At 36.6% G+C, this 25,760-nt stretch overlaps 2 protein-coding genes across 8 annotated transcripts; both read left to right on the forward strand.

Moving 5' to 3' along the window:
- The first annotated feature begins 3,635 nt into the window (after positions 1 to 3,635).
- On the forward strand, positions 3,636 to 7,754 carry LOC128219175 (uncharacterized). The gene is made up of 3 exons (XM_052926989.1): positions 3,636 to 4,533; positions 4,899 to 5,033; positions 6,559 to 7,754. Exons 1-3 carry the CDS (start codon positions 3,636 to 3,638, stop codon positions 7,389 to 7,391), a joined length of 1,866 nt encoding a protein of 621 aa, XP_052782949.1. The 3' UTR covers positions 7,392 to 7,754.
- A 3,833-nt stretch (positions 7,755 to 11,587) lies between these two features.
- Positions 11,588 to 20,111, forward strand: LOC128220243 (uncharacterized). Of its 7 annotated transcripts, XM_052928559.1 has the most exons (6): positions 11,588 to 11,723; positions 12,889 to 12,981; positions 15,514 to 16,455; positions 16,828 to 16,962; positions 18,801 to 19,028; positions 19,332 to 20,111. In XM_052928559.1, the coding sequence occupies exons 3-6, from the start codon at positions 15,561 to 15,563 to the stop codon at positions 19,637 to 19,639; spliced, it is 1,566 nt and encodes a 521-aa protein (XP_052784519.1). In that variant the 5' UTR covers positions 11,588 to 11,723; positions 12,889 to 12,981; positions 15,514 to 15,560; the 3' UTR covers positions 19,640 to 20,111. The 7 variants fall into 7 exon arrangements, with proteins under 7 accessions (XP_052784519.1, XP_052784513.1, XP_052784517.1 ...); XM_052928553.1 differs by having other exon boundaries at positions 18,801 to 20,111; XM_052928555.1 differs by lacking the exon at positions 11,588 to 11,723 and adding an exon at positions 12,100 to 12,313 and having other exon boundaries at positions 18,801 to 20,111.
- The last annotated feature ends 5,649 nt before the right edge of the window (positions 20,112 to 25,760 follow it).

The following is a 25,760-nucleotide window of genomic DNA, read 5'->3' on the forward strand; positions in this document are numbered from 1 at the left end:
ATGTTTTATGGCTTACACCGTTACTAACGGTTTAAGAAAAATGCATAAAACATCAATTTTTGAACTTAAATATGAAATTCTCGGATCTGAATTTTTGTCAGAAGTCTTATATCACTGGCTTTCATGGATTTTCGCAAAAATTAGCTCGTTCCGGGACATTTTTTTTTTGTCAAAACGTTCAATCTGTGAGAGTGCAGCTTTAAGCGAGAACTGTTATATATTAGTTTGCTGGTTCAATAAGAAACAGTCGATGTACATTTATGTACAGTTTATTTACATGATATAGAGTGAACTAGCAGCTACAGGAATGTCTAGGCAAAAGTGTATATATTCATAGCTTATCATGTGATATCAAGTTACAATGGCTTTGCTTAAACAAGGTATACAGCAAGAACCAAGTGGGTTTCCGTGCAAATTATTCAACGTGCGATGACCCTCATTTTGCATTTTCTTATAAATAAGCTTAGACCACAACATATTTTGTTTTTATTTTGCTCATTTATTGAATTTTCAGCTGTTTTTGACACTGTTTGGCGTATAGTATGTGGCACAAATGAATGAAGTCTGGTTATTAGGGCAAATTTCTTACAATATTATATCAAATCATGCGTACATATCAATGGTCAACTGTCCCCAAGCGTTTGCGGTGTTTGACAAGGAGAAAGGCTTTCTCTGAATTTATTTGAAATTCAACTTGATGATTTTCATAAAAGCACATGCACAGGCGTTTCCATAGACATAGATGCCAATGATACTACTATGTATCTCCAATTACTTGTCCTTTTATACGCTGACTGACAATATCGTGCTCTTAGCAGACAACGAGCGTGATTTCCACCAGTTAAATGCGTATTGCATGCGTTTTCCGCTCTCTTTGCATAACATAGTTGTATATGCTTTACGTGCAGATGAACTGTTTTTATCTCCCTGAGTAGCGAAAGACAAGATATGTGGAGTCCGCATGCATACTTGAGCCCCAGTGACCAGTAGTATGACTTATGCCGGATTTGTACCAAAAAGACAAATCCCACCCTGTGGGCAACGGTTTTTAATGCGTATAGCATGCGTCTCGGTCTCTATTAATGACCGAACCATTATAAAAAAGGGCTGAAAACACCATTTTTTTTTACAGATTTAAATGCACTTGTTGAGAAAAAGCTATTGGCAAAATCAAGACGTCGCACCAACTAACACTTGCTCTGTAATAAGTGTCAGTAAAACCTCCAGTATATTCGAGAACACGATCGAATTCCGTAAATGTGATGACGTAACACATGCTTCTTCCCCATCGTCCAGATCCATTTGATGTATATAAACAATAGAACAGCTTTGTGAGAATAGTTTTTTGTGCTGTGTCACCTCATGAACAGTGGAAAACAATACTGTTGCATTCAAACATGGCAGTTAGTCTAAGTTCGCTGTGTTTAAACAATAAACAGCATATAAACTAAATTTCATTTATTAAATGCTTTACAAAGCATGTAAAACAAGAGATGTTACGACTGATACCACTCAAGGGAGAAAACTGTTAAAACTGAAATTGCCGTCTGCCACTTATATTGTAAGTCGTTTATTAAACAACTGCCATTACCTCCCTTATGTGCAAAGCTGGCATTGTCTCTGCGGATTGTACAACAGTGCCGTTTACAACGTTGTAAATTTAAATGGTTCTGAACAATCGGCCCATTTAAAGCTTAAAATATTGAACCCATTTATATACGCATGTATATGACCCAATAACAATCAAAACTATTACCTGCCTTTATATCTCATATTTGTATCTACATATTATATTGTCGAACATTATCGTGGTTCAAGGTTCAACAGTACAAAACCTTGTGTGTGTGCATCATCATGTACTTTCTGTTTCTCTAGTTCATCCGGAGACATAAACATATTGAATTTGACGCAAGGTTTGTCAAGTTTTTTACCAATATGTAAACTTATATTTCCCATGCCTTGTAAAACCTACTCGCATTACATTTGAGGACATTATATTATGAACATATTTATATATTTTTAAATCTAATTTTATACTGATTTATTATATCTAGATTGTGAAGTCTTATGCTAACAGATATAAATCACTCGCCGGTTTAGTTGCTTTACCAGTACATGTGCTTTTTGAGAGGCCGTGAGAAAATACCTCTGGACGGGATCGAACCCACAATCTCTTGATAGAATGGTCAGAACTACCGCGAACCACTCTCGTCCGGGTGATGATCGAACCCACAACCTCTTGACAGGCGGTCAGCACAACCACTAAACCATTCTCATCCTGGTGGTGATCGAACCCATAGCCAGTCGGTCAGAACAACCGCTAAACAACTCTCATCCTGTTGGTGATCGAACCCACAGCCTCTTGATGTACGGTCAGAACTACCGCTAAACCACTCTTATCCTGTTGGTGATCGAACCCACAGCCTCTTGATGTACGGTCAGAACTACCGCTAAACCACTCTTATCCTGGTGGTGATCGAACCCACAGCCTCTTGATGTACGGTCAGAACTACCGCTAAACCACTCTTATCCTGGTGGTGATCGAACCCACAGCCTCTTGATGTACGGTCAGAACTACCGTTAAAACACTATTATCCTGGTGGTGATCGAACCCACAGCCTCTTGATAGGCGGTCAGAACAACCGCTAAACCACTCTCACCCTGTTGGTGATCGAACCCACAGCGTTTTGATAGGCGGTAAGAACAACCGCTAAACCACTCGTATCCTGGTGGTAATCGAACCCACAGCCTCTTGCCTCTTGATAGGCGGTCAGAACAACCGCTAAACCACTCTTATCCTGGTGGTGATCGAACCCACAGCGTTTTGATAGGCGGTCAGAACAACCTCTAAACCACTCGTATCCTGGTGGTAATCGAACCCACAGCGTTTTGATAGGCGGTCAGAACAACCGCTAAACCACTCCCATCCTGGTGGTGATCGAACCCACAGCCTCTTGATAGGTGCTGAAAACAACCGCTAAACCACTCTCATTCTGTTGGTGATCGAACCTCTTGATAGGCGGTCAGACAACCGCTAAACCTCTCTCATCCTGGCGGTGGTTGAACCCAAAACCTGTGTGAGAGGCAAACGCCGAAACAGCTGGACCACACTGATTTTGGTGGGTTTGAACCTGCAATAACACCAGACCGCTCTCATCCTAGGGGGTGATAGAGCGCTCTCAACCTGATGGGAACCGAACCAAAAAACTGTTGGGTGTCAGCCGGGCACCATTTCACTAAGACCTTTCTTATCCGGGTGGTGATCGAACCCACAACCTGTTAGGTGAATGACGGTTACTTATTCACTTAGATAAATTTCACCAGGGTTGTTATCAAACCCACAACTTGTTGGGTTAGAGGCGGTCACCAATATCACTAAACCACTCTCTTCTGTTCAAATAGTATGGACCCTTTTATTATCGATACTTATATAGAAATCTAGTTGGTTAGCCTTACCGATCATACATTATATCATTTATTTACCATACAATCTACCTTATTTACATTATTTAAAATTATTATTTACTGGCCAAAATGATTGATCTAAATGCTACTTTTATAAAGCTACATTATTATACTATATCTGAAAAAAGTAGGAACATAGTAAATATCAGTTGTGCTAACTCAGGCAACTAATGGATCAAGTCCCGGGCAGAAAACCCCAGGCAGACGCCTGTGTATTGGACGTGACCTTTTGCCAGCCTTGTTTCCAGGATGGTGAAACGCGTCCAGTCGAAGATTACTGTACCATCTGCAAGGAGTGTATGTGCTCCATCTGCACAAACGTACACAAGAAACAAAAAACGACTAAGTCCCATACATTTCTTGACAAGAGCAACCTGCCTAGTACAATGCGAGATCTTACAACCAGTGAAGAAGAAAGCAAACATTACTGCGACATCCACCCTGGGGAATATATCAAATACTTCTGTCCGACCCATCAGACACTTAATTGCGGTCATTGCTCAGTTCTTAATCATCAATCTTGTAAACAGCAGATAATTTCGGAAATTGGTAAAGCCTTCAAAGAGGGCAAGGGTTATGAAGCAATCAAACAAGATATTGTCGAATTACTGAGAGAAACTGAAGCATGTGTGTCTGAGGTTAAAGAAAACATTAAGCTCGTAGAAGGCTTTGGGGAATATGCGATAACTGAGATAAGGAACTATCGAGATAAGATCAACAAATACTTTGATGAACGTGAAAACGCACTGCTGATGATCATTACCCAGATGCAAAGCATAGACGAAACCTTTCTGGGCTCTCTGAAATCAGAATGTGACAACCTTAAGATGGAGGTCAATGCAATCAAAGCAAAACTAGTAGCTCGCGAGAACAACACTTGCCAGCTATTCGTTGAGGCCCACGTAACCAAGGACGTGCTGAAGGGACTACAATTAACTCTTGCCGACATAAACATGAAAAATTCAATTCACCAGTATCGGTTTAGAAAGGACCCAACCACTGAGAAACTGCTAGGTTCTAAGACTGGTTTCGGCTCTATTGAAGATCTGGCTAATGCAAATGCTCTAGGTACCTGTATTTGTTTAAGTTGCTTTGCTATTATTCAAAAATGATTTATTTTGTTGTTCCTATTGAACTTCGACATACTGTGTACATTTAAGAGCAACTTTTCAAACATATATTTTCTAGACATGTTTTATTCCTAAAACTGTTGACTTTTGATGCTTTTGTATGAAGAGACAAATTGATATAACAATAACATGTTTGAAAAGAGAATTAAACATCAGTAAAGTTTGATTGATTTCATAAAATTCGTTAAATGTTTGTTGTTGTTTTTTGTTAAATTACATACCAAAGATATGAGCGAACAGCGAAGGACAAAGGCGACAAGAACACTACTTTTGATGTTTTTATCAATACCAATGTACACGCAGGTTTGGACGAGCACACCCCTTCAGCAGTTGTCGATAACCAAGCTGCCGAAACAACTAAGACATTCTCGGCCAATACAGTTACAACATTATATTTGAATCCTAGTGGAGCTCAAATATCTGCAAAACCAAAACATGGTAAATCTGTTTTTTTTATAATCGGATACCTTTGATATATATATTACTACATATTAGGTGTTTACATAACAACCAGTCCTTCAAAGGCACGTATACGATTGCAATTCCATATAACTCTCTACATCGGGTTGCTATTTTATACTAGAATTCCGCAGGCCAGCCATGTTCCCTGGCGGGACATTGTTTTTTATGGCTTACGATCTTGGCCTTTGACGTATTTACAAAGAAGTCCGAATGTGTTAAAAATGCTGAGCAATTGACACAAAGAATTTTCAAAACATAAAACTGTAATACACAGGATTTATTTTTAAAGCCTGGCTCTCACTACCACATCTAAAGCTACGGTTGCCCTCGGTCTGTGATTATAATCGTTGTGAACCGTAGACTCTTGATACAATTTGGCACGTTCTTACAATCTTCAGTCGTAGAAATTCGTTTCTTATCGTGAATGTTCGCCGTGTATGGCGATTAAGGATGACTAGTCAAGAATGACCTATGTTCTAGTACGACATATAACGTATACAACACATTCTCCCTATGATCTCTGAACGATTAATAACGATACTAACCTACCATTAGGCACCATTTTGCAACGATAAAGGGCGAAGCTAATATGGATGTACCGATATTATTACGAAAGCATCACAACTGCTATAGATAGTTCCTGAACAATACTAGGAGGAATACATGAAGCACATGGTACACAATACAACGGAAATCGTCCTCCGTTTTATATGCCTTCGAAGTTCTAGCAGCTAGGCAACGACATTATCATATCGCCGTCAGTTCTCGTTTCAGTTCTACCAGGTTGTACGCTAAGAGTAGCTTTTAAAAATACAAGGGACATCAATTAGCATAGCAGATGTTTAGTGCTCGAATACCTAATACATCCATGGACAAAATAGTTTATAGATTAGATTAAGAATAGATAAATATGTATTCAATAATTACGAAACGCGTATGTCTTGATAGCTTGTATACCTCAAATCATTAAGATCGGTCGTACTATAATTTTCTGCAAGCTCGAAAGATCGTTAAAAATCGCCTGTTATCTTATATTAGCATTGCAAGGTATAAACGCAATCATGACTCAAGGTACTTGACCGTTCATTATATGTGTATAATCCGTACACTCGCATCTCATTGTTTTAGTCTTTCCAACACCATGTTTTGTCTTTTGTACGAAGCGTGGCCCTCCTCTCATAACGACTTATCGCGATTTAGACGGCAACAATCTATCAAGATATGAATCCTAACCCTGTCCGTGATAGTAAGAGCCAGGCTTCAAATGTTGCAGCATTTAAAAACCAGTGTACATGTGCACTATAACTCCACAAAACAAGCGCTATATTCACTATATAGTGTCTTGTATAATTGCATTGCATGTTCTCTTTGATTTTATAACTTGACATTTACCATGGGTTCGTGCGATATACTTTTTACAACAACTCGAACATATACTACCCAAAAAGTTATTTTTTTTAAAAGAATAACATTGAAAAGTTACGAGCTGTTGTATTTCCAGAAAAGCGGAACATAGTCTATGACCTGACAAGCCTGACGTTTACCCCAGCCCGAGATATACTAGTGAAGTCACCATATGACAGCAAAGACGGCTGGCTGACCAGCTTGCTCCTTCTGCCTGGAGACAGGCTGCTACTTGCTGACAATTACAACGATACAGTGAAGCTTGTAGACCTCAACACCAGCAGCCTAGTGGCCGAGGTCAGTGTCACAAAAGAGCTATGGGACATGTGTCTCCTCCTTTGGGACTGGGTAGCTATTTGTTCGACTGGTAGTATCCAGTTCCTGGACACTCGGGGGCAGCTCTCCCTTAGGCATACCATCAAGGTGGATGGCGAATGTCATGGTGTTGGTTACGATGACAATAACTTATTTGTGTCATACTGCGGCGGGAAAGTGGAGAAGATGGATATGGAAGGGAAAGTGTTGAAGAAAGTATCAAAAGGTTGGTTTTCTAACAGCCCGTTTAAGAAACCTTTCTACCTTACAGTAGTCAGTGAAGGTCCGTCAAAGGCCATTTATGTGTCAGACCATGGCACAGACACAATCACCAAGCTGGACATGAATCTTAACATTCTCCAGACATTTCAGGACCCTGCATTGAGAGATCCAAGGGGCATCACTGTAGTGGGAAACCAACTGATTATCTGTTGTCGAGAAAGTAGCCATATAAAGTGCCTGGACTTGCTCAGTGGCCATATGACTCAGCTACTGGGAAAGAAAGATGGGATAGCGTCGCCACGCAATGTCACCTACAGTCAGCAGCATAACAAGATGTACGTTACTATCGACACCTATGTGAATGCAGACTATGTTAAGGTGTATAAGGCCTAGAAAATATGTCTGTTTCGGATAACCCGACCCTACCTATAAAAATGCGCCGACCCTAACTATTTTTTTTCCGTTTCAGAGCAAAAAAAAATATTCGTTAGCGAATAGAGAGTTACGAAGGGCGGATAAATGCAGATTTTAATCAGAATTATTGTTTATATGATAAAACAAAGTCAGGCAATGACAGTAATGTATGAAAGACTGCCATGTGCAAGAAAACACTCTGAACTTACGACAGATTTTGAAAAAAATCAATAAAAAAAATCCCTACCTACCCTACCTAGAAATTTTGGGAAGGTTACCCGAAACAAACAATTTTTTTTTGGCCTAAGACATAAAAGTTTTATTAGATATATTCCATAAGCAACGGAGTCAAGTTGTCCATTTGGTCTTAAATTCCATAAAACGCATACCCTTTTTCCTTCGTCTAATGATGGTTTCAGTGAGTGTTGTGAAGAACATATTATTATGTTTTAAAGAGACAAGTTTATGTGAATAGGGTCAGTTATCGAAGAAAAAATATTTTTATATGAATTAGGAGCAAACTGCTTGCAATGTCTAATAATAAACATCTGAAAATGTTTTAAAAAAACCTATATGGTTCACAATTATTTGAAATTGCTTTTCCTTGCCGAAAAGCGTAAGTAGAGCATTTAAAAGTCATAGACTTTCGTCTTCGATTTACAAGCTTTTGCTCAAATAAAAATCTTAGTTAGATGACATTTACAAGTTTTTATTTAATTATTTATAATTCGTTCTTGATTACATGATTTTTTTGTTCTTTATTTTTTTTATAGCAATTTTCCGCTGCATTACTCGATTTGGACATTGTATTTGTATAATTATTTGATTTGGTCTCCTGTATATAGTGGGACCTATTACTAGTATTTATTAATCAAATAAAAGTTGATATGTGCAAACGTTTCTTCAAAATAAAGTGAAACTGCGTTCCTCGAACAAGCGGTCGTTCGAGAACCGGCGTTCCCTCGAGGTCGGAGCTTGGTCCCGAACTTTTTCCTTCTATTTTCATATAAAATATACCCACGCTGCATCGAAACCTAATTATGTCGAGGAGTCGAGCAATATCCTCGGTCCCAAGTACACACATCGTGCACATAACCTTATGGCTCCCTCGAGGTCATAATTTCACACTTTTTCCCGAACGCGTGTTCCAAAATAAAAAAAAATATTTGCTAGGTGTTAAAATTTTCGCAAGATATAAAAATTGCAATGACAGTTGAAACGCAATTTGATAAGGTGTGAAAACCCGTTTACTACTGTTAACGCATGACCGATATTAGTTGATATTGGCATTTGAGATGATAATTATGAGAAGTTAAGGACGAGAAGTTAATTGTGAGAAATGTAAATGAGTAATACAAATATGAATAAACACTATCATATCGATCCAACATCGGAATCTATGAAAATAATTCCTTCTTGTCATTTTGCTTTGCAATATGGCAATTTTGTAAAAATAAAAACATTCTATTTATTAATTTATTGATATTACTTTTAAAATTTATATTTAGTATACATATAGTATACGACAGCCTTTTAACATATGAGCGATTTCCACAACGCAACACATAATCGGTGTCTTAGTAAAGAGACGACTTCAAACTTAAAAAACGCTGAAAGATATTTCATAACAGACTGGAGAATTGAAAATCGGGTCGTTCGAAACATCGGTTCCCTCGAGGTTTAGACTCGGTCCCCGGCGACCACGAGCGATCGCAGTTTTACTGTATTTACTAAAATAACACAAGTTGCTCATTATTTGAAACAATATCAAGACGTTACGTCAAAATGCAGGCTTAAGATCGTGCGGCTTAAAATATCCGGTGTCACGTCTTCCGCGTACTTTGCGTTTAAATAAAAAATAATGCTAGGACATTGATCGCATAAATTCAGCTTGTAACTTTACGGGTGTACCTGATCACTAATAGGCAGCCTAAGGTTTCCGACAAAGATATCTGATTGAAAATTGGGACAAGTAAACTCGAGCATGCTTATACATGGTTGAAGTATTAAATACGGCACTAAGTAACACAACTTTCCGTTGACGCCATTAACGCCATTTTAGCGTTGTACTTATTAGCCTGCCCTTTCGACCTAACGTCCATAAGTCTTATAATTGATACACACTTTGCTTCTACTTCAGAGTTTAAATTTTGCATTAATTTTAATTGTATCTATGTTGGTTTACTTGAAATGTCCTTATAATTAATCCATTAGTTTTAACTGAGATTGGAACTAAGTATAGTAAAGAGTCTTTATGTATTGAAGACAATTTCCATACCCGAGATTTAAATAAAGTATAAAAGAAAATGTAAATGTATGTGTTAAATACAATTTCCATTGTGAAAATAAGAAATTTGAACACTCTCCTAGATAATGTCGGATTCATTCTTCACTGTTTGGGATCAAGATAAACAAATGTTGGTTTTCTGTTTCAGATAGGAGTAAGTCAGTTAAAATTAATTTTTATTCCACCATTCCATGTAACGCTCTGATGCATTTTGAGATAATTAATTGAACATATCTTCGTAAGCGCCAGTAGGAAAGAAATAATTCAACAAAATTTTAAAACGTTAAAGAAATAATTCGGGCATAGCCAGTATTTTACGAAGCACATAATCGGGTCTTATGGTGTATTGAACACCAAATCCATTTTGCTCATGTCATCTCTCATGGTATTAATTTTCAAAACTTGAAAAGTCTGGTCCTGTATTCAGTACACCAATCATACTTGTCCTTATATTTTAGACATGCACATGTGCTTCAATTCTGTGTATTGATCACTTGATTTTACAGTCCAATGAAAGTACGGACATATTTCTCCTTGAGAATAATATTAGATAAGTTTTAAATATGGCCTCATAAACAACATATATACGAATCCCCGCCTTACCCTTTCCTGAAGAGAATACCATCTTCGGAAGGGGTTGTCAAATTTGCAGTACTCAAAGCTAATAATGACTTCACCGAAGAACTTGTTTTGACCGAGCCAGTTATTTTACCAGACTCTCACCCTCAAGGTTTGTTTTGAAAGCTCACTACTGATTAACTGGTAATTATAGTACTTCTAGAAGAATATGAATCGGATTTGAACAGGATAAACGTTTTCAATTTACTTCCAAACATAACTTAAATTGACACTCTTATTCCAAATCAATACATACACATGTAAAACATATATACATGCATACACTTTAAATGAAACACCCTCAACAACTTAATAAATAATGCATTTATGAAAAAAAGTATTAATTACTATAAACAATATTATAACCTTGTATTTAATAGCTGAAAATGCAAAAGTATTAAATGATTGGTGAATGCTTACATATTTACTGCGATCTACTATGGTCTACTAAGGTAGCAAGCAATACCGTGTTTTCTGCACATTTATTTTTAATCTAACTCGGAATCCTTCATAAGCATCATTGTTTCGACATTTGTTCATCCGTTTTGGTATAATTAAGAAATTTGTATTCATTGTGTTAAATCTTATTTGGGAGTAAGAGTGCATCTTTAAGTCTTAAATTCAAAACAAACTACAGGTCTCTTTACAAATAAACTCTTTTTAATGCATACAATCTCATAATGTCTCAATAGAACATACATACCCCCTTTCCTCTATTTTGCTGTTGACATCAAGACAACAGTTGCATCTGTACACACTTATACAAAACGAGAGAAAACAAATTACAAAATGTTCCATCGACATTTAATTAAGATTTACAACCCTTGCACCATCAGTAGACAATAATGAAAACAATTTACTGAAGATATACTATTATTTCAACTATCAATGTACTTTATCTATTGCCAGGGCAACAACACATTCAAAATATCTCTTTTCACTATCTACAGTTGATCAGATCGACCCTACCATGAGTGTTTCATTCAACTGCGGACATTTTCTTCAACAATTAATTAATAATTTGGCTTTCAAAACGTTTGTTTGTACCCATAAGTCCTTTAAAATTGACGGACACGGGCGCTGTTCCAATAAAGATCGCACGTTTCTATTCGTAGCCCCGATTTTTTGCGTAAACTGCGTTTCAATAAAACATATCGTAATAATATTTATCGATTGATTCTCCTCGTTGATAAACATATCCGCTTTAAACGATGTCTTTTCATCATAATGTTTACAATGCAAACACTGGTGAATAAATGCAATCCTGAATACTATGTTTTACCTTTGTATTTAACCAATCATGCCATGGCTATGCAAATGCAAAGCATGTATTTAAGCTGTACAACTGAGTGTGTGCATTACAATGTACTTTCTGTTTCAATAATTCGAACAGAGGGATTTTGAAGGTTTGTTTATTTTGTTTTACCAATAAGTTAATTATGTATTGTCTATTTTCAGTCACATACTTTTAAATCTTGCTATGTGCTGATTTAATATAATCGATTGTGAAGACTGCTGATAGCAGATATGAATCATTCCAGTCTATTTACTTTACCGGTACCTGTGTGTGTGTTTGAGAGGCCGCGAGAAAGTATCCAAACATCATTCGGATCTCCTCGGCCATTTTATCGAAAACAACCTCGGAAGTATTTGGACGGTTTACATACTCAAAAAGTGGTACGTTTAAGTCCGCTGCAAGTAGATCGCGTAGTAATTTTATTTAGCAGTTAAACTTTGTGACTTAACTCTTGGAATTCTTAATTATGTTTGCAATAATTCAATTCAATGGCAATCAATTTAAACTTAGATCAATAAATACAACTCTGAAACATTACATTTAATTAACGATATAATTCAAAATTTTACGAACTACTTCAACTGATGTACCTGCATACATCCGAGGTTGTTTTCGATAAAATGGCCGAGGAGATCCGAATGACCAAACATCTGTTGCTTGAGAGGCGTCCACCAATACCACTAGACCGTTCTAATAAAGGTACCGCATCCTGTTGGTGAGGGGCGGACAGTGGTGATCAGACACACAGTATGTTGGGTGAGAGGCGGTCACCAACACCACTAGTCTGCTCTCATCCCGCAGGGGATCGAACCCACAAGCTGTTGGGTGAGAGAAGGTTAGCATTACCACTAGTTTACACTCATCCTTGTGGGGATCGAGACCACAATCTGTTGGGTGAGAGAAGGTTAGCATTACCACTAGTTTACACTCATCCTTGTGGGGATCGAGACCACAAGCTGTTGGGTGAGAGAAGGTAACCAATATCACTAGACCGTTCTCATCCTGATTGACATCGACCCCGAAACCTGTTTGGTTAAGGTCGGATTCTAATGCCATTTGGTAAAGCTCATCGTCGTGGTGATAGAACCAACAACCTATTGGGTAATAGGCAGTCGACAGTACCACTAGACCGCTCTCATCATGGTAGAAATCGAACTCATAACCTGTTGTGTGAGAGGGGGTTACCAACATCTCAAGGCCTTTCTCTCTTATTTACATTTTTAAATATTTCGCTTAACAGCACACATGTTAATAGTTTTCTCTGCCTTTCAAAGGGGATACCATCTTGAGTAGTCAAACGTGCAGAACTCAAAGTTGATCGTGACTTCACCTAGGATCGTTCACTGTGCTGGATTGTAACCCATAGGGTATGATTTGATAGCTCATTAAGAACTCACAACTGGTTAACTGGTACTGATATATGATACTGATACACGATAAAAAATCTATAAGTATTGAAAAGGGCAAACCATTTAAAATTCATCCCAACTTAAATCCTAAATTAAAAAGGTCATTTTCTTTACAAATAAATATACTTCATGGGATACATCAGTATGCTTCAACTGAACATACATACTTTCCCCCTTCCTCTGTTTTGCTATTTATATTAAGATATGTAGCCAACAGTAGGATCTGTTTGACAATAACGTACCGAAGAGAGAAAACAAATGGCCATGCAATTTGATTAAGATTCACCCCCCATACACCATAAGTTATAATAACAATGACACATAGGCAACAAAAATCCTGACATCTCATTTTACTATCTAGAGTTGTTTCCTATACAGCTTCCATTGAGTGTTTTATCCAACTGTAAACCTTTTCTTCTTACGTAATTTAACAATAATGCTTTCAACACATTTGTTTGGATCCTATAGTAGTGTACGTTAAGATTGACCAAAGGCTCTGTTTCAATAAAGAATATCATTTAGATTCTGGCCTTATATTATCTTTTATCTTAGTCGTTAACCAGAAATACGCCCTTAATTAAAAAAAAACAAACTTTTGTACGATGTCATGCAAACAGGAATTCAAGTTAAATAAATAACAACAAATAATACGTGTACAATTTTGTTTTGTTACTTATGTGTAAAACTCGGGGTGATATAAACTTTTCATTTTTTTATAAACTTAAAGCCTTTGAATGTTGTGGCTAAAACTGTGTTATAAAGTTTTTATGTAAGATCATTTAACTATAAATTCTGGCACTATTTCAATCAGATATAATAGTAGTAAACCTGAACAAAACTTTATAAAAAAGAAATTCAATACGTTTACAAAACCATTTTTAACAATGTGTTAAACTCGGACTGACATAAACCTTTCAAAAATATTTTAAAGCTAAATAAGGCAAAATATCCCGCAAGCATTCTTGATTTTAACGCCATGTTTATGAAATGCAATACAAGTATTTAAAATAATGAATGGTTGAGGTATGAGCCCCGTTAAGGACACAGGTATATGACCAGATTGCATAATAGATTTCTCCCATTATACCTCTCTGTAGACAATATATTGGAATACATTATCATGCGAATGTAAATTATTTAAGCAGTATAAATTTTGTCTGTGTAACATGTACTTTCTCTTTCAATAGTTCATTCAACGACGTAAACGTATTTAATTAAACACAAGGTTTGTCAGTTAAACTGTTTTTACTAATACATGTAGGTTAATAATATATTCTTTTTATTCTTTTTTACGCCTCACATTTTGAAGCTTACTTTGTGCTGCTTTATCATAACACGATTGTGATGACTTGCGCTCATTTCCTTAACCTGTATGTGTGTGCTCTTTGAGGGGCCGTAAAAAGTAATTTTGGTAGGAATAGCACCAAACACCTCTTCAACGGCGGCCGGAAATATCGCTAGATCGCTCTTGGTGGTGTTCGAGCTAACAACATCCTGTCTGAGATTGCACCATAGTTAGGGACAGTCTATCACGATTGTAACTTGTAATCTTACATTGTGCTGAAATAGTTTGACTCGAGTGTGTAGACTGCGGATTTCGTTTACCACTACCTCATCCGGAACTACTCGGCCATTTTCTATCGAAACAATCCCGGATGTATATGGACGGTTTACAATGTTAGAAATCGGTTTACTTTAACTACGCTGCAAGTAAATTGTATAGTATTTTTTATTTAGCATTTAAACTTAATGACTTAACTCTTGTGAAACTTGATTACGTTGGCAATAATACACTTCACTGGCAATCAATTTTAACTTGGATATACAATTACAAGCTAAAAGACTTCATACAATTAATACTATAATTGAAGATTTTACGAACTACTTCTACTGATGTACCGGCATACATCCGAGGCTGTTTCGATAAAAATGGCCGAGGAGTTCCGAATGACCAGTACCTGTCTGTTTTTGAAAGCCATAAAAAGGAACCTCTGGTAGGGATCGAACCGAAAACCTCTTGAGAGGTAGTCAGAATATCGCTTGACTACTCTTATCAAGTAAGTGATCGAAACCACAAACTGTTTGTGACGGACAGTCACCAAAACCCCATAATTTGTTAGGCAAGGGGCGGACAGCAATGCCACAAACTTAATCTTATCTTGGTGGTGATCAAACCGACAACCTGTAAGGTGAGAGGCGGTCACCAAAAAAACCTAGACCATTCTCAGCCGCATTTGGATCGAACCCACAACATCTTGTGTGAGAGGCATTCACCTAAACCAAAACCACTCTCGCCCATTTGAATATTATGGACATTTTATCATCGATAATTATATACAGAAATCTAGATGGTTAGCCTTATTGATCTTACATGGACTCCTCTCTATTTTATCATTATCTTCAAAAGCTGTGACTGACTGGCCAACGTGTTTGTTGTATCTAGATGCTACTTCTATAATGTTTAATGGTTTTCTTTTTATCTGAAAATAGTCGGAACGCAGTAAATAAATTCACAGTTGTGCTAGCCAAGGCAGCTCATGGATGAAGTCCCGGGCAAGAAACTCCAGACAGACGCCTCTGCTCTGGAGACGAACCACTGCCAGCCCTGTTTCCAGGATGGAGAAACCCTTCCAGCCGAAGCCTATTGTACCTTCTGCAAGGAGTTTATGTGCTCCAATTACACACACGTACACAGGAAACAAAGAATAACAAAGTCACATACACTTCTTGACAAGAGCAGCATGCCTCCTACTATGCAAGATTTTACAATCAAAGAAGAGAGCACACAGCCTTGTGACATCCACCCTGAAGAATGTATAAAATACTTTTGTCCGACCCATCAGACACTTAACTGCGGACATTGTTCAGTCCTTGATCATCAATCTTGTAAACAGCAGATCATTTCAGAAATTGCTAAAGCCTTCAAAGAGGGTCAAGGTTATGAAGCAATAAAACAAATCATTGTTCAATTACTGAGAGATACTGATGTATGCGTGGACAATATTAAAGAAAACATTAAGCTCGTAGAAGGCTTTGGGGAACATGAGATTGCTAATATAAGAAATTATCGAGATCAGATAAACAAATACTTTGATGAACGTGAAAACGCACTTCTGAAGATCATTGCACAGATGCAAAGCATGAACGAAACCCTACTGGACTCTCTGAAATCAGAATGTGACAACCTTAAGATAGAGGTAAATAAAATCAAAGAAGAACTAGAAGCTCACGAGAATAACAATTACCAGCTGTTTATTGAGGCCCACACAGCCAAGAACGTGCTGAAGAAACTGCAATCAACTCTTGTCGAGATAAACATAAAACATTCAATTCACGAGTATCAGTTTAGAAAGGACCCCATCACTGAGGAAGTGCTTGGTTCCAAGACCGGCATCGGTTCTATTGAAGAAACGACTACTGCAAATGCTCTAGGTACTTGTATTTGTTTAAGTTGCTTTTATGCAAAAGTAATTTATTTTGATCTTTCTATAACATTTCAACATATCTTGTACATTTTAGTGTCGCTTTTAGTTCAAACATAGATTTTTGAGTCGCGTATTATCCTTTAAAATGCCGAAATTTGATACTATTGAATCGAGAGATAAATTGATATAACAATTATACCATGTTGAAAAGTAGAATAAAACATAGGTGAGGTCTGATTCATTTAATGAAAATAGTTATATGTTTTTTCACTACAAAAAGATACAAACCAGATATGTGAGAGAGCAATATCCACAACAAACGACTAGGGCGACAAGGACACTATGTTTGATGTTTTTACCATTAACAATGTGCATGCAGGTTGGGACGGGCATACAACTTCAGCAGATAGCGACATCCAGGCTACCGAAACGACCAAGACATTCTCGGCCAATACAGAAACAGAATCACCCCTGAATCCTAGTGGGACGCAAACATCTGCAAAACAAAAACACGGTAATGTTTTTGTGTGTGTTTTTTTAAACCTTTTATTTAACCTATATTACCCTTTAACTAAACAGTATTTGTTTTCATAACAACCTGTCTTTCAAAGGCACTCACAGGATTACAATTCCATTCAACTCTCTATATGGGGTTGCTTTTTGATACTAGATTTCCGCATGTCGGATAAGTCGCCTGGCGGGACATCGTTTTTATGACTAATTAAGGTTACCACGACCTTGTCCTTTGAGTTATTTACAAAGAAGTTGCAATATGTTTAAAATCATGAGCAGGTGACTCAAAGAATATTTTGAAAATAATAATACACAGGACTTTCTTTATACATGTCAAATTTTAAAGCCTGGCTGTCACTTTTACGGCTATTGCTACGATTGTGGTGATTCTGGAGAAATTATGATTTTTTTCGTAGCTAATCTTCATAAAGTTTGGAAAGTGGTGTGTGATCCTGTGAAATCATGAAGTAAACCCTTTAAAACTGTCGTTGTGTAGTTGCGGTTTTTATAAATCGTAGACTATTGCATCAATTTGGCACATTCTTTTAACCATCAGACGTGGCAATTCGTAGCTAATCGTGTATGTTTGTCGTCGATAGCAGTTAAGAATGACCTATGTTCTAAAACGACCTATTGCGTATACAATGCGCACTCCCTTTGCTTTATGAACGATTAATAACGAGAATTACTTACGCAACGATAAATGGCGAGGCTAATATAGTTTACGCCGAGAGTACTACAAAAGCATCGCAACTGCTATCTAAAGTTCCACAACAATGCTAGGAGCAATACATAGAACACATGAAACACGATATAACAGAAATCGTCCTCCATTTTATATTTCTTCAAAATGCAATCAGCTCGGCCAGTTCTCGATCCTGTTATGCCAGGTTGTGTAGGCTAAGAATAGCCTTTAAAAAATACAAGGAACATTTATAAGCGGTTGTTTAGAGCTAAAAGACCTTAAACATCCTCATGGACAATTTTTTTCCGATGGCATATTAAGTACGGATTCATGTGTCTCCAATCATTGCGAAAGGTGTGAAGTCTTGGTACACCGTATTTCCTCGTGATCGGTCGTACTACAATTTTCTGCAAGCTCAAGTGATTGCTAGTAATTGCCTGTAATCGTATGATATCATTGCAAGGTCTAAACGCAATTGTGGCTTACCGTACTTGACCGTGGTTAATACGTATATTACCGTTACCTCACCGTTACCGTACAATCGCACATAATCTACGTTCCTACACCGTTAAGTCACACATACGAAGCATGGCCAACGTCTCCCAACGACTCATCCCGATTAAAACGACTACAATCAATGAGGATATACCGTATATAATCGTAAAATTATCCTCGATTGTAAGACTCATACTTCAAATATTGCATCATTTAAAAGACAGTTTAGTCTAGTGCACAAAGTCAACTTAAGTCCCTCAATACAAATTGCTATATTTACTTTAAATTGTCTTGTATATTTGTATAAAAATAATAAATATAGTCGGTTTATCTGTTGTATTGTATCACTTTACATTTACTATAATCTCGTGCGATATGGAATTGAAGCAACAACTCGAAGATATACGACACCACAAATCAATCAATTAATTTGATATTTCCTATTAACATACTGTGTTTGCAAAATGTTGCAAAAAAAAACTGTAAAATTATGTTGGTTTAACGATATTCACCACATATATATATATTATCAAGAACAACATTAAAAAGGCAAACGTGAACAACATACATGTAACGACATCTACATTCAACATTGTAACAAAAGTACTAAAGTTTTAACAATGTTGTGGTGTATGGTTACATAGTTGTCATTTTTACAGAAAAGCAGACAACAATCAGAACTGGCCTGGCCAAACTGAAGTACACTCCAACCGCAGGCATCCTTGTCAAGACATCATCTAACACCAGCGAATGCTGGCTGACCAGCTTGCTCGAACTGCCTGGAGATAGACTGCTACTGGCTGACTTCAATAGCATAACAGTGGAGCTGGTGGACCTCAACACCTGCAGCTTAGTGGACGAGTTCAGAGTGCCAACAGGGCTATTGGGTATGTGTCTCCTCCCTGGAGACAGGGTAGCTGTTAGTTCACATAGGAGTATTCTGCTCCTGGAGACATGTGGACAACTCTCCCTTGGGAATTCCATCAGTGTGGATGGTGAATGTTGTAGTGTTGGTTACGATAACAATAATTTATTTGTTTCATACAACGACGGGGTAGTGGAGAAGATGGATATGGAAGGGAAAGTAATAAAGAAAGTTACTAAAGGTTGGTTTTCTAACAGCCCGTTTAAGAAACCTTCCTATCTGAAAGTTGTCAGTGAAGGTCCGACAAAGGCAATTTATGTTTCAGACTATGAAACGAACACAATCACCAGACTGGACATGAATCTAAACATTCTCCAGACATTCCAGGACCCTGCTCTGAGAGGACCAACAGGGATCACTGAGGTGGGAAACCAGTTGCTTATCTGTGGTGGGTTAAGTAATAATATAATGTGCCTGGACCTGCCAAGTGGCCTGATGACTCAGCTAGCGGGAAAGAAAGATGGGATAGAGTCGCCAAACAATGTCTGCTACATTCAGCAGCAGAACAAGATGTACGTTACTGTCGATTCATTTCCGAATACAAACTATGTCAAGGTGTATGAGACAACATGAACATTTTATTATATATATTAGCTTTGAATAGGCAACTGAACAAGATGTGACTTATATGTGAACGAAGGTTTGAAAGTGAATACGACAAACTGAACGTTTTATTAGATATGTTTTCTTTGAATAAGCAGCTGTGTCAAGTTGAGTATTTGAACTCAAAATTCCATCAAATACATACTTGTTTTCCTTCGTCTAATTATGTATTCATTGCCTAATATAATGTTATAAAAAGACAAGTTAATAAAAATGTAAATAGGGTCAGACTTAGAAAACGTATGCTCATGAGACTTGTGACTAAAATGCTTGTAGCAATGATAAACATATTAGAATGTTTAAATAAAACATTATTGCTAAGAATTTTTTAAAATATGACTAAAAATGCTTTCCTTTGCCGAAAAGCGTAAGTAAAGCATTTGAAAATCATTGACTTTCGGCTTTGATTAACCATAACTTTCTCAAATAATTATCTGCTGGTACAAATTTAAATAATAATAATAATAATAATAATAATAATAATAATAATAATAATAATAATAATAAAAATAATAATAATAATAAAAATTTCACTTACTGGCCAACGCGTTTGTTGTTTCTCAGTGATATTTCTGTAATGAAGTTTCTTACAACGGTACGAACAAACTTAATAAAGTTTACCAAGCAGCTAATGGATGAAGCCACGGGCAAGAAACTCCTCATTCAATATACCAGCATACTCCTTATGAGTAGATTTGCCCCTGTGATTCCGTTTAGTGTATAGGGCATTGTGTTTACAGCTCAATAAAAGTATTCACTCCTTATATAGAGATCAATCCAAGATAACGTTCAATTATTGCCGTTTAACAACACACATGAAAATAGTTATCCCGCCTTACTAAGGGGATACCATCTTGTTAAGGAATAGCCAAACGTTTGAGCACTCAAAGTTGATCGTGGCTTCACCGAGAAGCGTTCATTGTGCTAGATTATAAACGATTGGGCATGATTTGGTAGCTCATCAATAACTCACAATTGGTAAACCGGTACTGATATATGGAACTGATATAAGAAAAAATAGTTTTTGATCCGGACAAACCATTTCAAATTACTTATCAGAATAACTTCATAACTGAACAGGTCATATTCTTTACCAATAAAATATACTTCATTCAATACATCAGCATGCTTCAACTGAACATACATACTTCCCCTTCCTCTGTTTTGCTATTAAGATGTTAAGACAGCATGACCATCTGTTGACTTAATTACAATAATGTACCAAAGGGAGAAAACAAATGACAATCTTTTCCATGCAATTAAATTAAGAGTTACCTCCCCTACACCATCTGTGATCAATAACAAAAACTCCTTTTTCTCATAATAATGAAGGGCATCATAATATTCAACATATATCTTATTATCATCTACATTGGTTTCCCATACGCGCCACCCTTCATCCAAGTGTTTCATCCAACTGTTGAACCTTTCTTACAACATAATTTATTTATTAATTAGCATTTGTTTGGATCCTTTTGTCCTTTATATATATAATGACAGACCAGAGGGCGCTATTTCAATAAAGATCGAAGGCCTTAATATGGTAAGTTTCCAGGCGCAACCCCGTTTTTTTTTGTATACACTGCGTCTCAATAAAAATATTTAAATATCATTTATCGTAAAGATTCTGGGCACATTTTAATCATATACCTTAGTCGTTAACCTTACGCCCATTCTTTTAAAAGAATTGTGTGACGTTATGCAAGTATTCTTGTTATATTAAAACTTTAACCAAGTGATACATTTACAATACTATTTTTTTAGTTATAAGTAAATACGGAGTCTCAGAAACTTAACATATTATTGAAAACCTATTTAAGGCAAGACAACTCGCAATAAATAAATAAAATAAAAATGTCACTTTCACCTCCTAAAGAGTGATCTACTTTCATTTCCAACGCAGTTATTTTTAAGATGCACTCTTACTACCAAAAACAATATTTACCACAATTAATATTATTGTTTTGATATTTGAAGAAGGATGAATACATGTCGAAAACAATGGCTCTTATGATGGATACCGAGTTTATTTTGAATGAAATGAGCTTAAAACACGTTTTTTTACTTTATAAGACTATAGTAGACCACAGTAAATCTTTTAGCATTCACCAATCATTTTAATATTTTTGCGCTTTCTGCTTTTAAATACAAGGTTACAATATTGTAATCAGTAATTAATATTTTTCATAAATGCATTAAGTAGTTAAAGGTTTATCAGTAAAAATTAATTAATATTTGTCATAAATGCATTCTTTAGTAAATAGTTAAAGGTTTATCAGTAAAAAATAATGATTGGTATACAATGATAACTTTTACAAATGCTTGGGCGTAACACAAAAAATAACATTCCTGTTTGCATCTGACCTTATTTGGTATTACCAGCATTCAATTGTTTTTGAACGTCATGTTTTTGTCATTTTGGTTAAGTTTTTTGCTCTGTACCCAGATTGGATTTCAGGTTAAAAATGATTTTAAGACACAACTGTTATATTTATTGGCATAACAGATCCACTGAAAATGATTGCTTTCATTATAAAATTTACAAGGCAAAAAGTGGTTAATTTTATGCAACCTTTACAAAATATGTTAACCTTCATTTAAAAAAATGCCATGTTTATAAAAACGCCTTGCAAGTATTCAAATAATTAAAGTGGTTGTAATATGTAGCCAAATTACATACACATGTATACGACCCTATGTCAATTAAAACAATTATCTGTATTTATATCTGTCGGTGCTCGGTAGCAATGAGTACGTTATCGTGTTATCATATTTTAGCAGTACAAAGTTAGTGTTTGTATTATGCACTTGTTGATTAAACACTTCGAAAACGTAGACGAATTGAATCTGACGCAAGGTTTGTCATCTTTTTTACCTATTAATTATTAAAAATCATTGTAATTTTGTTGGTATCACAATTAATTAAACTTATTGACTTTTTTAATTTTAAAACTGTGAAAACTGGTTTAAGCAGATATGAGTCATTCAATTTCTTTTCCGTAAACAATACATGCGCACCATTTGAGAGGCCATGAGAAAGAACATCTGGAAGGGATCGAACCCAAAACCTCTTGAGAAGCCGGCAATTATACCGCTATACTACTCTCATCCAGGTAGTGATCAAAACCACAAACTGCTGGGTGAAGGGCGGTAAAAAATACCACTAAAACCCTTTCACCCTAGCGGTGATCGAAACCACAACCTGTTTAGTGAGGGGCGGACACCAGTGCCACAAGATCACTCTTATCCAGGTGGTGATCGAACCCACATCCTGTTGTATGAGAGATGTGTCACCAATTAACCTAGACTATTTTCCGCCTGATTAGGATCGAACCAACAACCTCGTGTGAGAGGCATCCACCAATTACCAAACCATTGCTCCTATTTAAATATTATCCGAGTTATTATCATCGTTAGATATACAGGTATTTAGCTGGTTAGCCTTACTGTTAATACATGGAATGCTATCTCTTTTCACAAGTATGTGAACAAAGTTTACACTAACTGACCAACATGTTTGTTGTATCTGGATGCTTATTTTTTATAGTAACATGATTTTCTTTTTCTGTCAAAAGTAAGAACAGTAAATATCTTCAGACTTTGCTATATCAGACAGCCAATGGATGAGGTCCCGGGCAAGACACTCCAGGCAGATTCCTCTGCCCTGGATGTGATCTACTGCCAGCCTTGCTCCCAGGATGGGGAAAAGCTTCCCGCCGCAGCATACTGTACCGTCTGCAATGAATTGATGTGCTCCAATTGCAGAAGGTTACTCAAGAACCAAAGAATGACAAAGTCCCATACACTTCTTGACAAATCCAGCATGCCTACTTCTTTGAGTGATCTAAAAAACATATGAAGATTTTAAACTTCCCTGCGTAATCCACCCTGAAGAATGTATTAAACACTTCTGAACAACCCATCTAACACTTAATTGTAGACATTGTTCAGTGCTTGATCATCAATCTTGTAAACAGCAGATCATTTCGGAAATTGCTACAGCCTTCAAAAGGGGCCAGGGTTATGAAGCAATCAAAAACGTGATTGTCCAATAACTGAGAGATACTGATGTATGCGTGTCTAATATTAAAGAAAATATTAAGCTCGTAGAAGGCTTTGGGGAACATGAGATTGCTGAGATAAGGAATTTTTGAGTTCAGATCAACAAATACTTGGATGAACGTGAAAACGCACTGCTGAAGATCATTGCCCAGATGCAAAGCATGGACGAAACCCTCCTGGACACTCTGAAATCAGAATGTGCCATCATTAAGATATAGGTTAATGAAATCAAAGAAAAACTAGAAAGTAACGAAATTAACACTTGTCAGCTGTTCGTTGAGGCCCACATAGCTAAGGGCGTGCTAAAGAGACTGCAATCAGATCTTGCCGAGATCAACATGAAACATTAAATTCACCAATATCGGTTTAGAAAGGACCCCACCACTGAGAAACTGTTTTAGAGTCGCTTTCAATTAAAACCTACATTTTAGAGTCGCGGTAAATCCCTTAAATGTTGAATGTTGATAGTGTGTGAATCAAGGGAAATTTGGTATAACAGTACCATGCTGAAAAAAAGAATAAAAAATGTGGTTTGACTCATATCGAAAAAATTGTTAAAATATATTTGTTTAAACTTACAAACCAAATGTGTGAGGTGGCAATGTTTATAACAAACGACAAAGGCGACACGGACACTAATTTGATGTTTTTACTTGTTCTGATGTACACACAGTTTCTGGCAAAAACACCTCTTCAGCAGTTAGCAACATTCAGGATGCCGAAAGAATTAATACTTTTTCGGCAAATACAAAAAGAGAACCACTTTTGAATCCTAGTGGAACACAAACGAAAAGAAAGTAAATATGTTTATTTTTGATCGATTATCTTTATTCAAATATTACTATACGTTATATGTTTTCATCACAACAAATCCTTCAAAGTTACTTATAGGATTTCAATTCCATACCACTCTCTGCTTGGGGTTGCTTTTTATACTAGGATTCCGCAGGTCAAATTATTCGCATTGCAGGACATCGTTTATATGGCTTATTACGGTTACCACGACCTTGGTCATCTTGGTGCAACTGGGCACGTTCCGTCAACCATCAGTCGTGGCAATTCGTAGCTTATCGTGAATGTTCGTCGTCAATGACGATTAAGTGATTAAGAATTACTTGTACAATGCGCACTCCCTATATAGATAATTACTCATGATTGGGCACGATTATGCAACGATATAGTTGAGCGCAAGCAAAACAACTCCTACCGTTGGTTCCACAGCAATGCTAGGAACAATACATCGAGCACATGTTACATGATACAACAGAAATCGTCCCGTTGCATATTTCTTCGAAGCTTTTGCAGCTCGGCCAGTTCTCGTTTCATTTATGCAAGGTCGTGTATGCTAAGAGTAGCCTTTGAAAAAATACAAGGAATATTAATAAGCCCTTAAACATCCTTATAGACAAATATGTCAGATGGATTTTTAAGTACTGATTTATATGTATCCAATCATTACTAAACATATGAAACCTTAATTCATCGTAATCGGTCGTACTATAATTTTCATCAAGATCGAGTGTTCGTTAGTAATTGCCTGTAATCGTATAGTTTATTATCATGACAAGGTCTGAACGCGATCGTGGCTAACCGTACTCGACCGTCACGGTGGTTACTAAGTCTATTATCGTAACACACTTCGGTACAATCGCACATAATCTACATTAAGTTGTTCTAAAACCGCTGATATTTATACGTACGAGGCATGGCCAAAGTCTCCCGATTCATCAAGATTTAGACGACCACAATCAATCAGGATATGAATCGTAACATTATCGTGATAGCAAGACCCAGACTTCAAATATTGCAATATTTAAAAGACAGTTTAGTCTAGTGTACATAGGCAATTATAGTCCTACAATACAAGTGTCATATTCACTTACAAATTGTCTTGTGTTTTTTTATTGAAAAAATAAATACTTTGATAGTCGGTAAATATGTTGAATTTTGTCCCTTTACATTTACTATGATCTCGAGCGATATGGATTTTCTGCAACTATTCCAATAAAAAGCAAAAAAAAACAAAAAC

This window comes from Mya arenaria, chromosome 15, assembly GCF_026914265.1.
Source record: "Mya arenaria isolate MELC-2E11 chromosome 15, ASM2691426v1".
Taxonomy (NCBI): Eukaryota; Metazoa; Mollusca; class Bivalvia; order Myida; family Myidae; genus Mya; species Mya arenaria.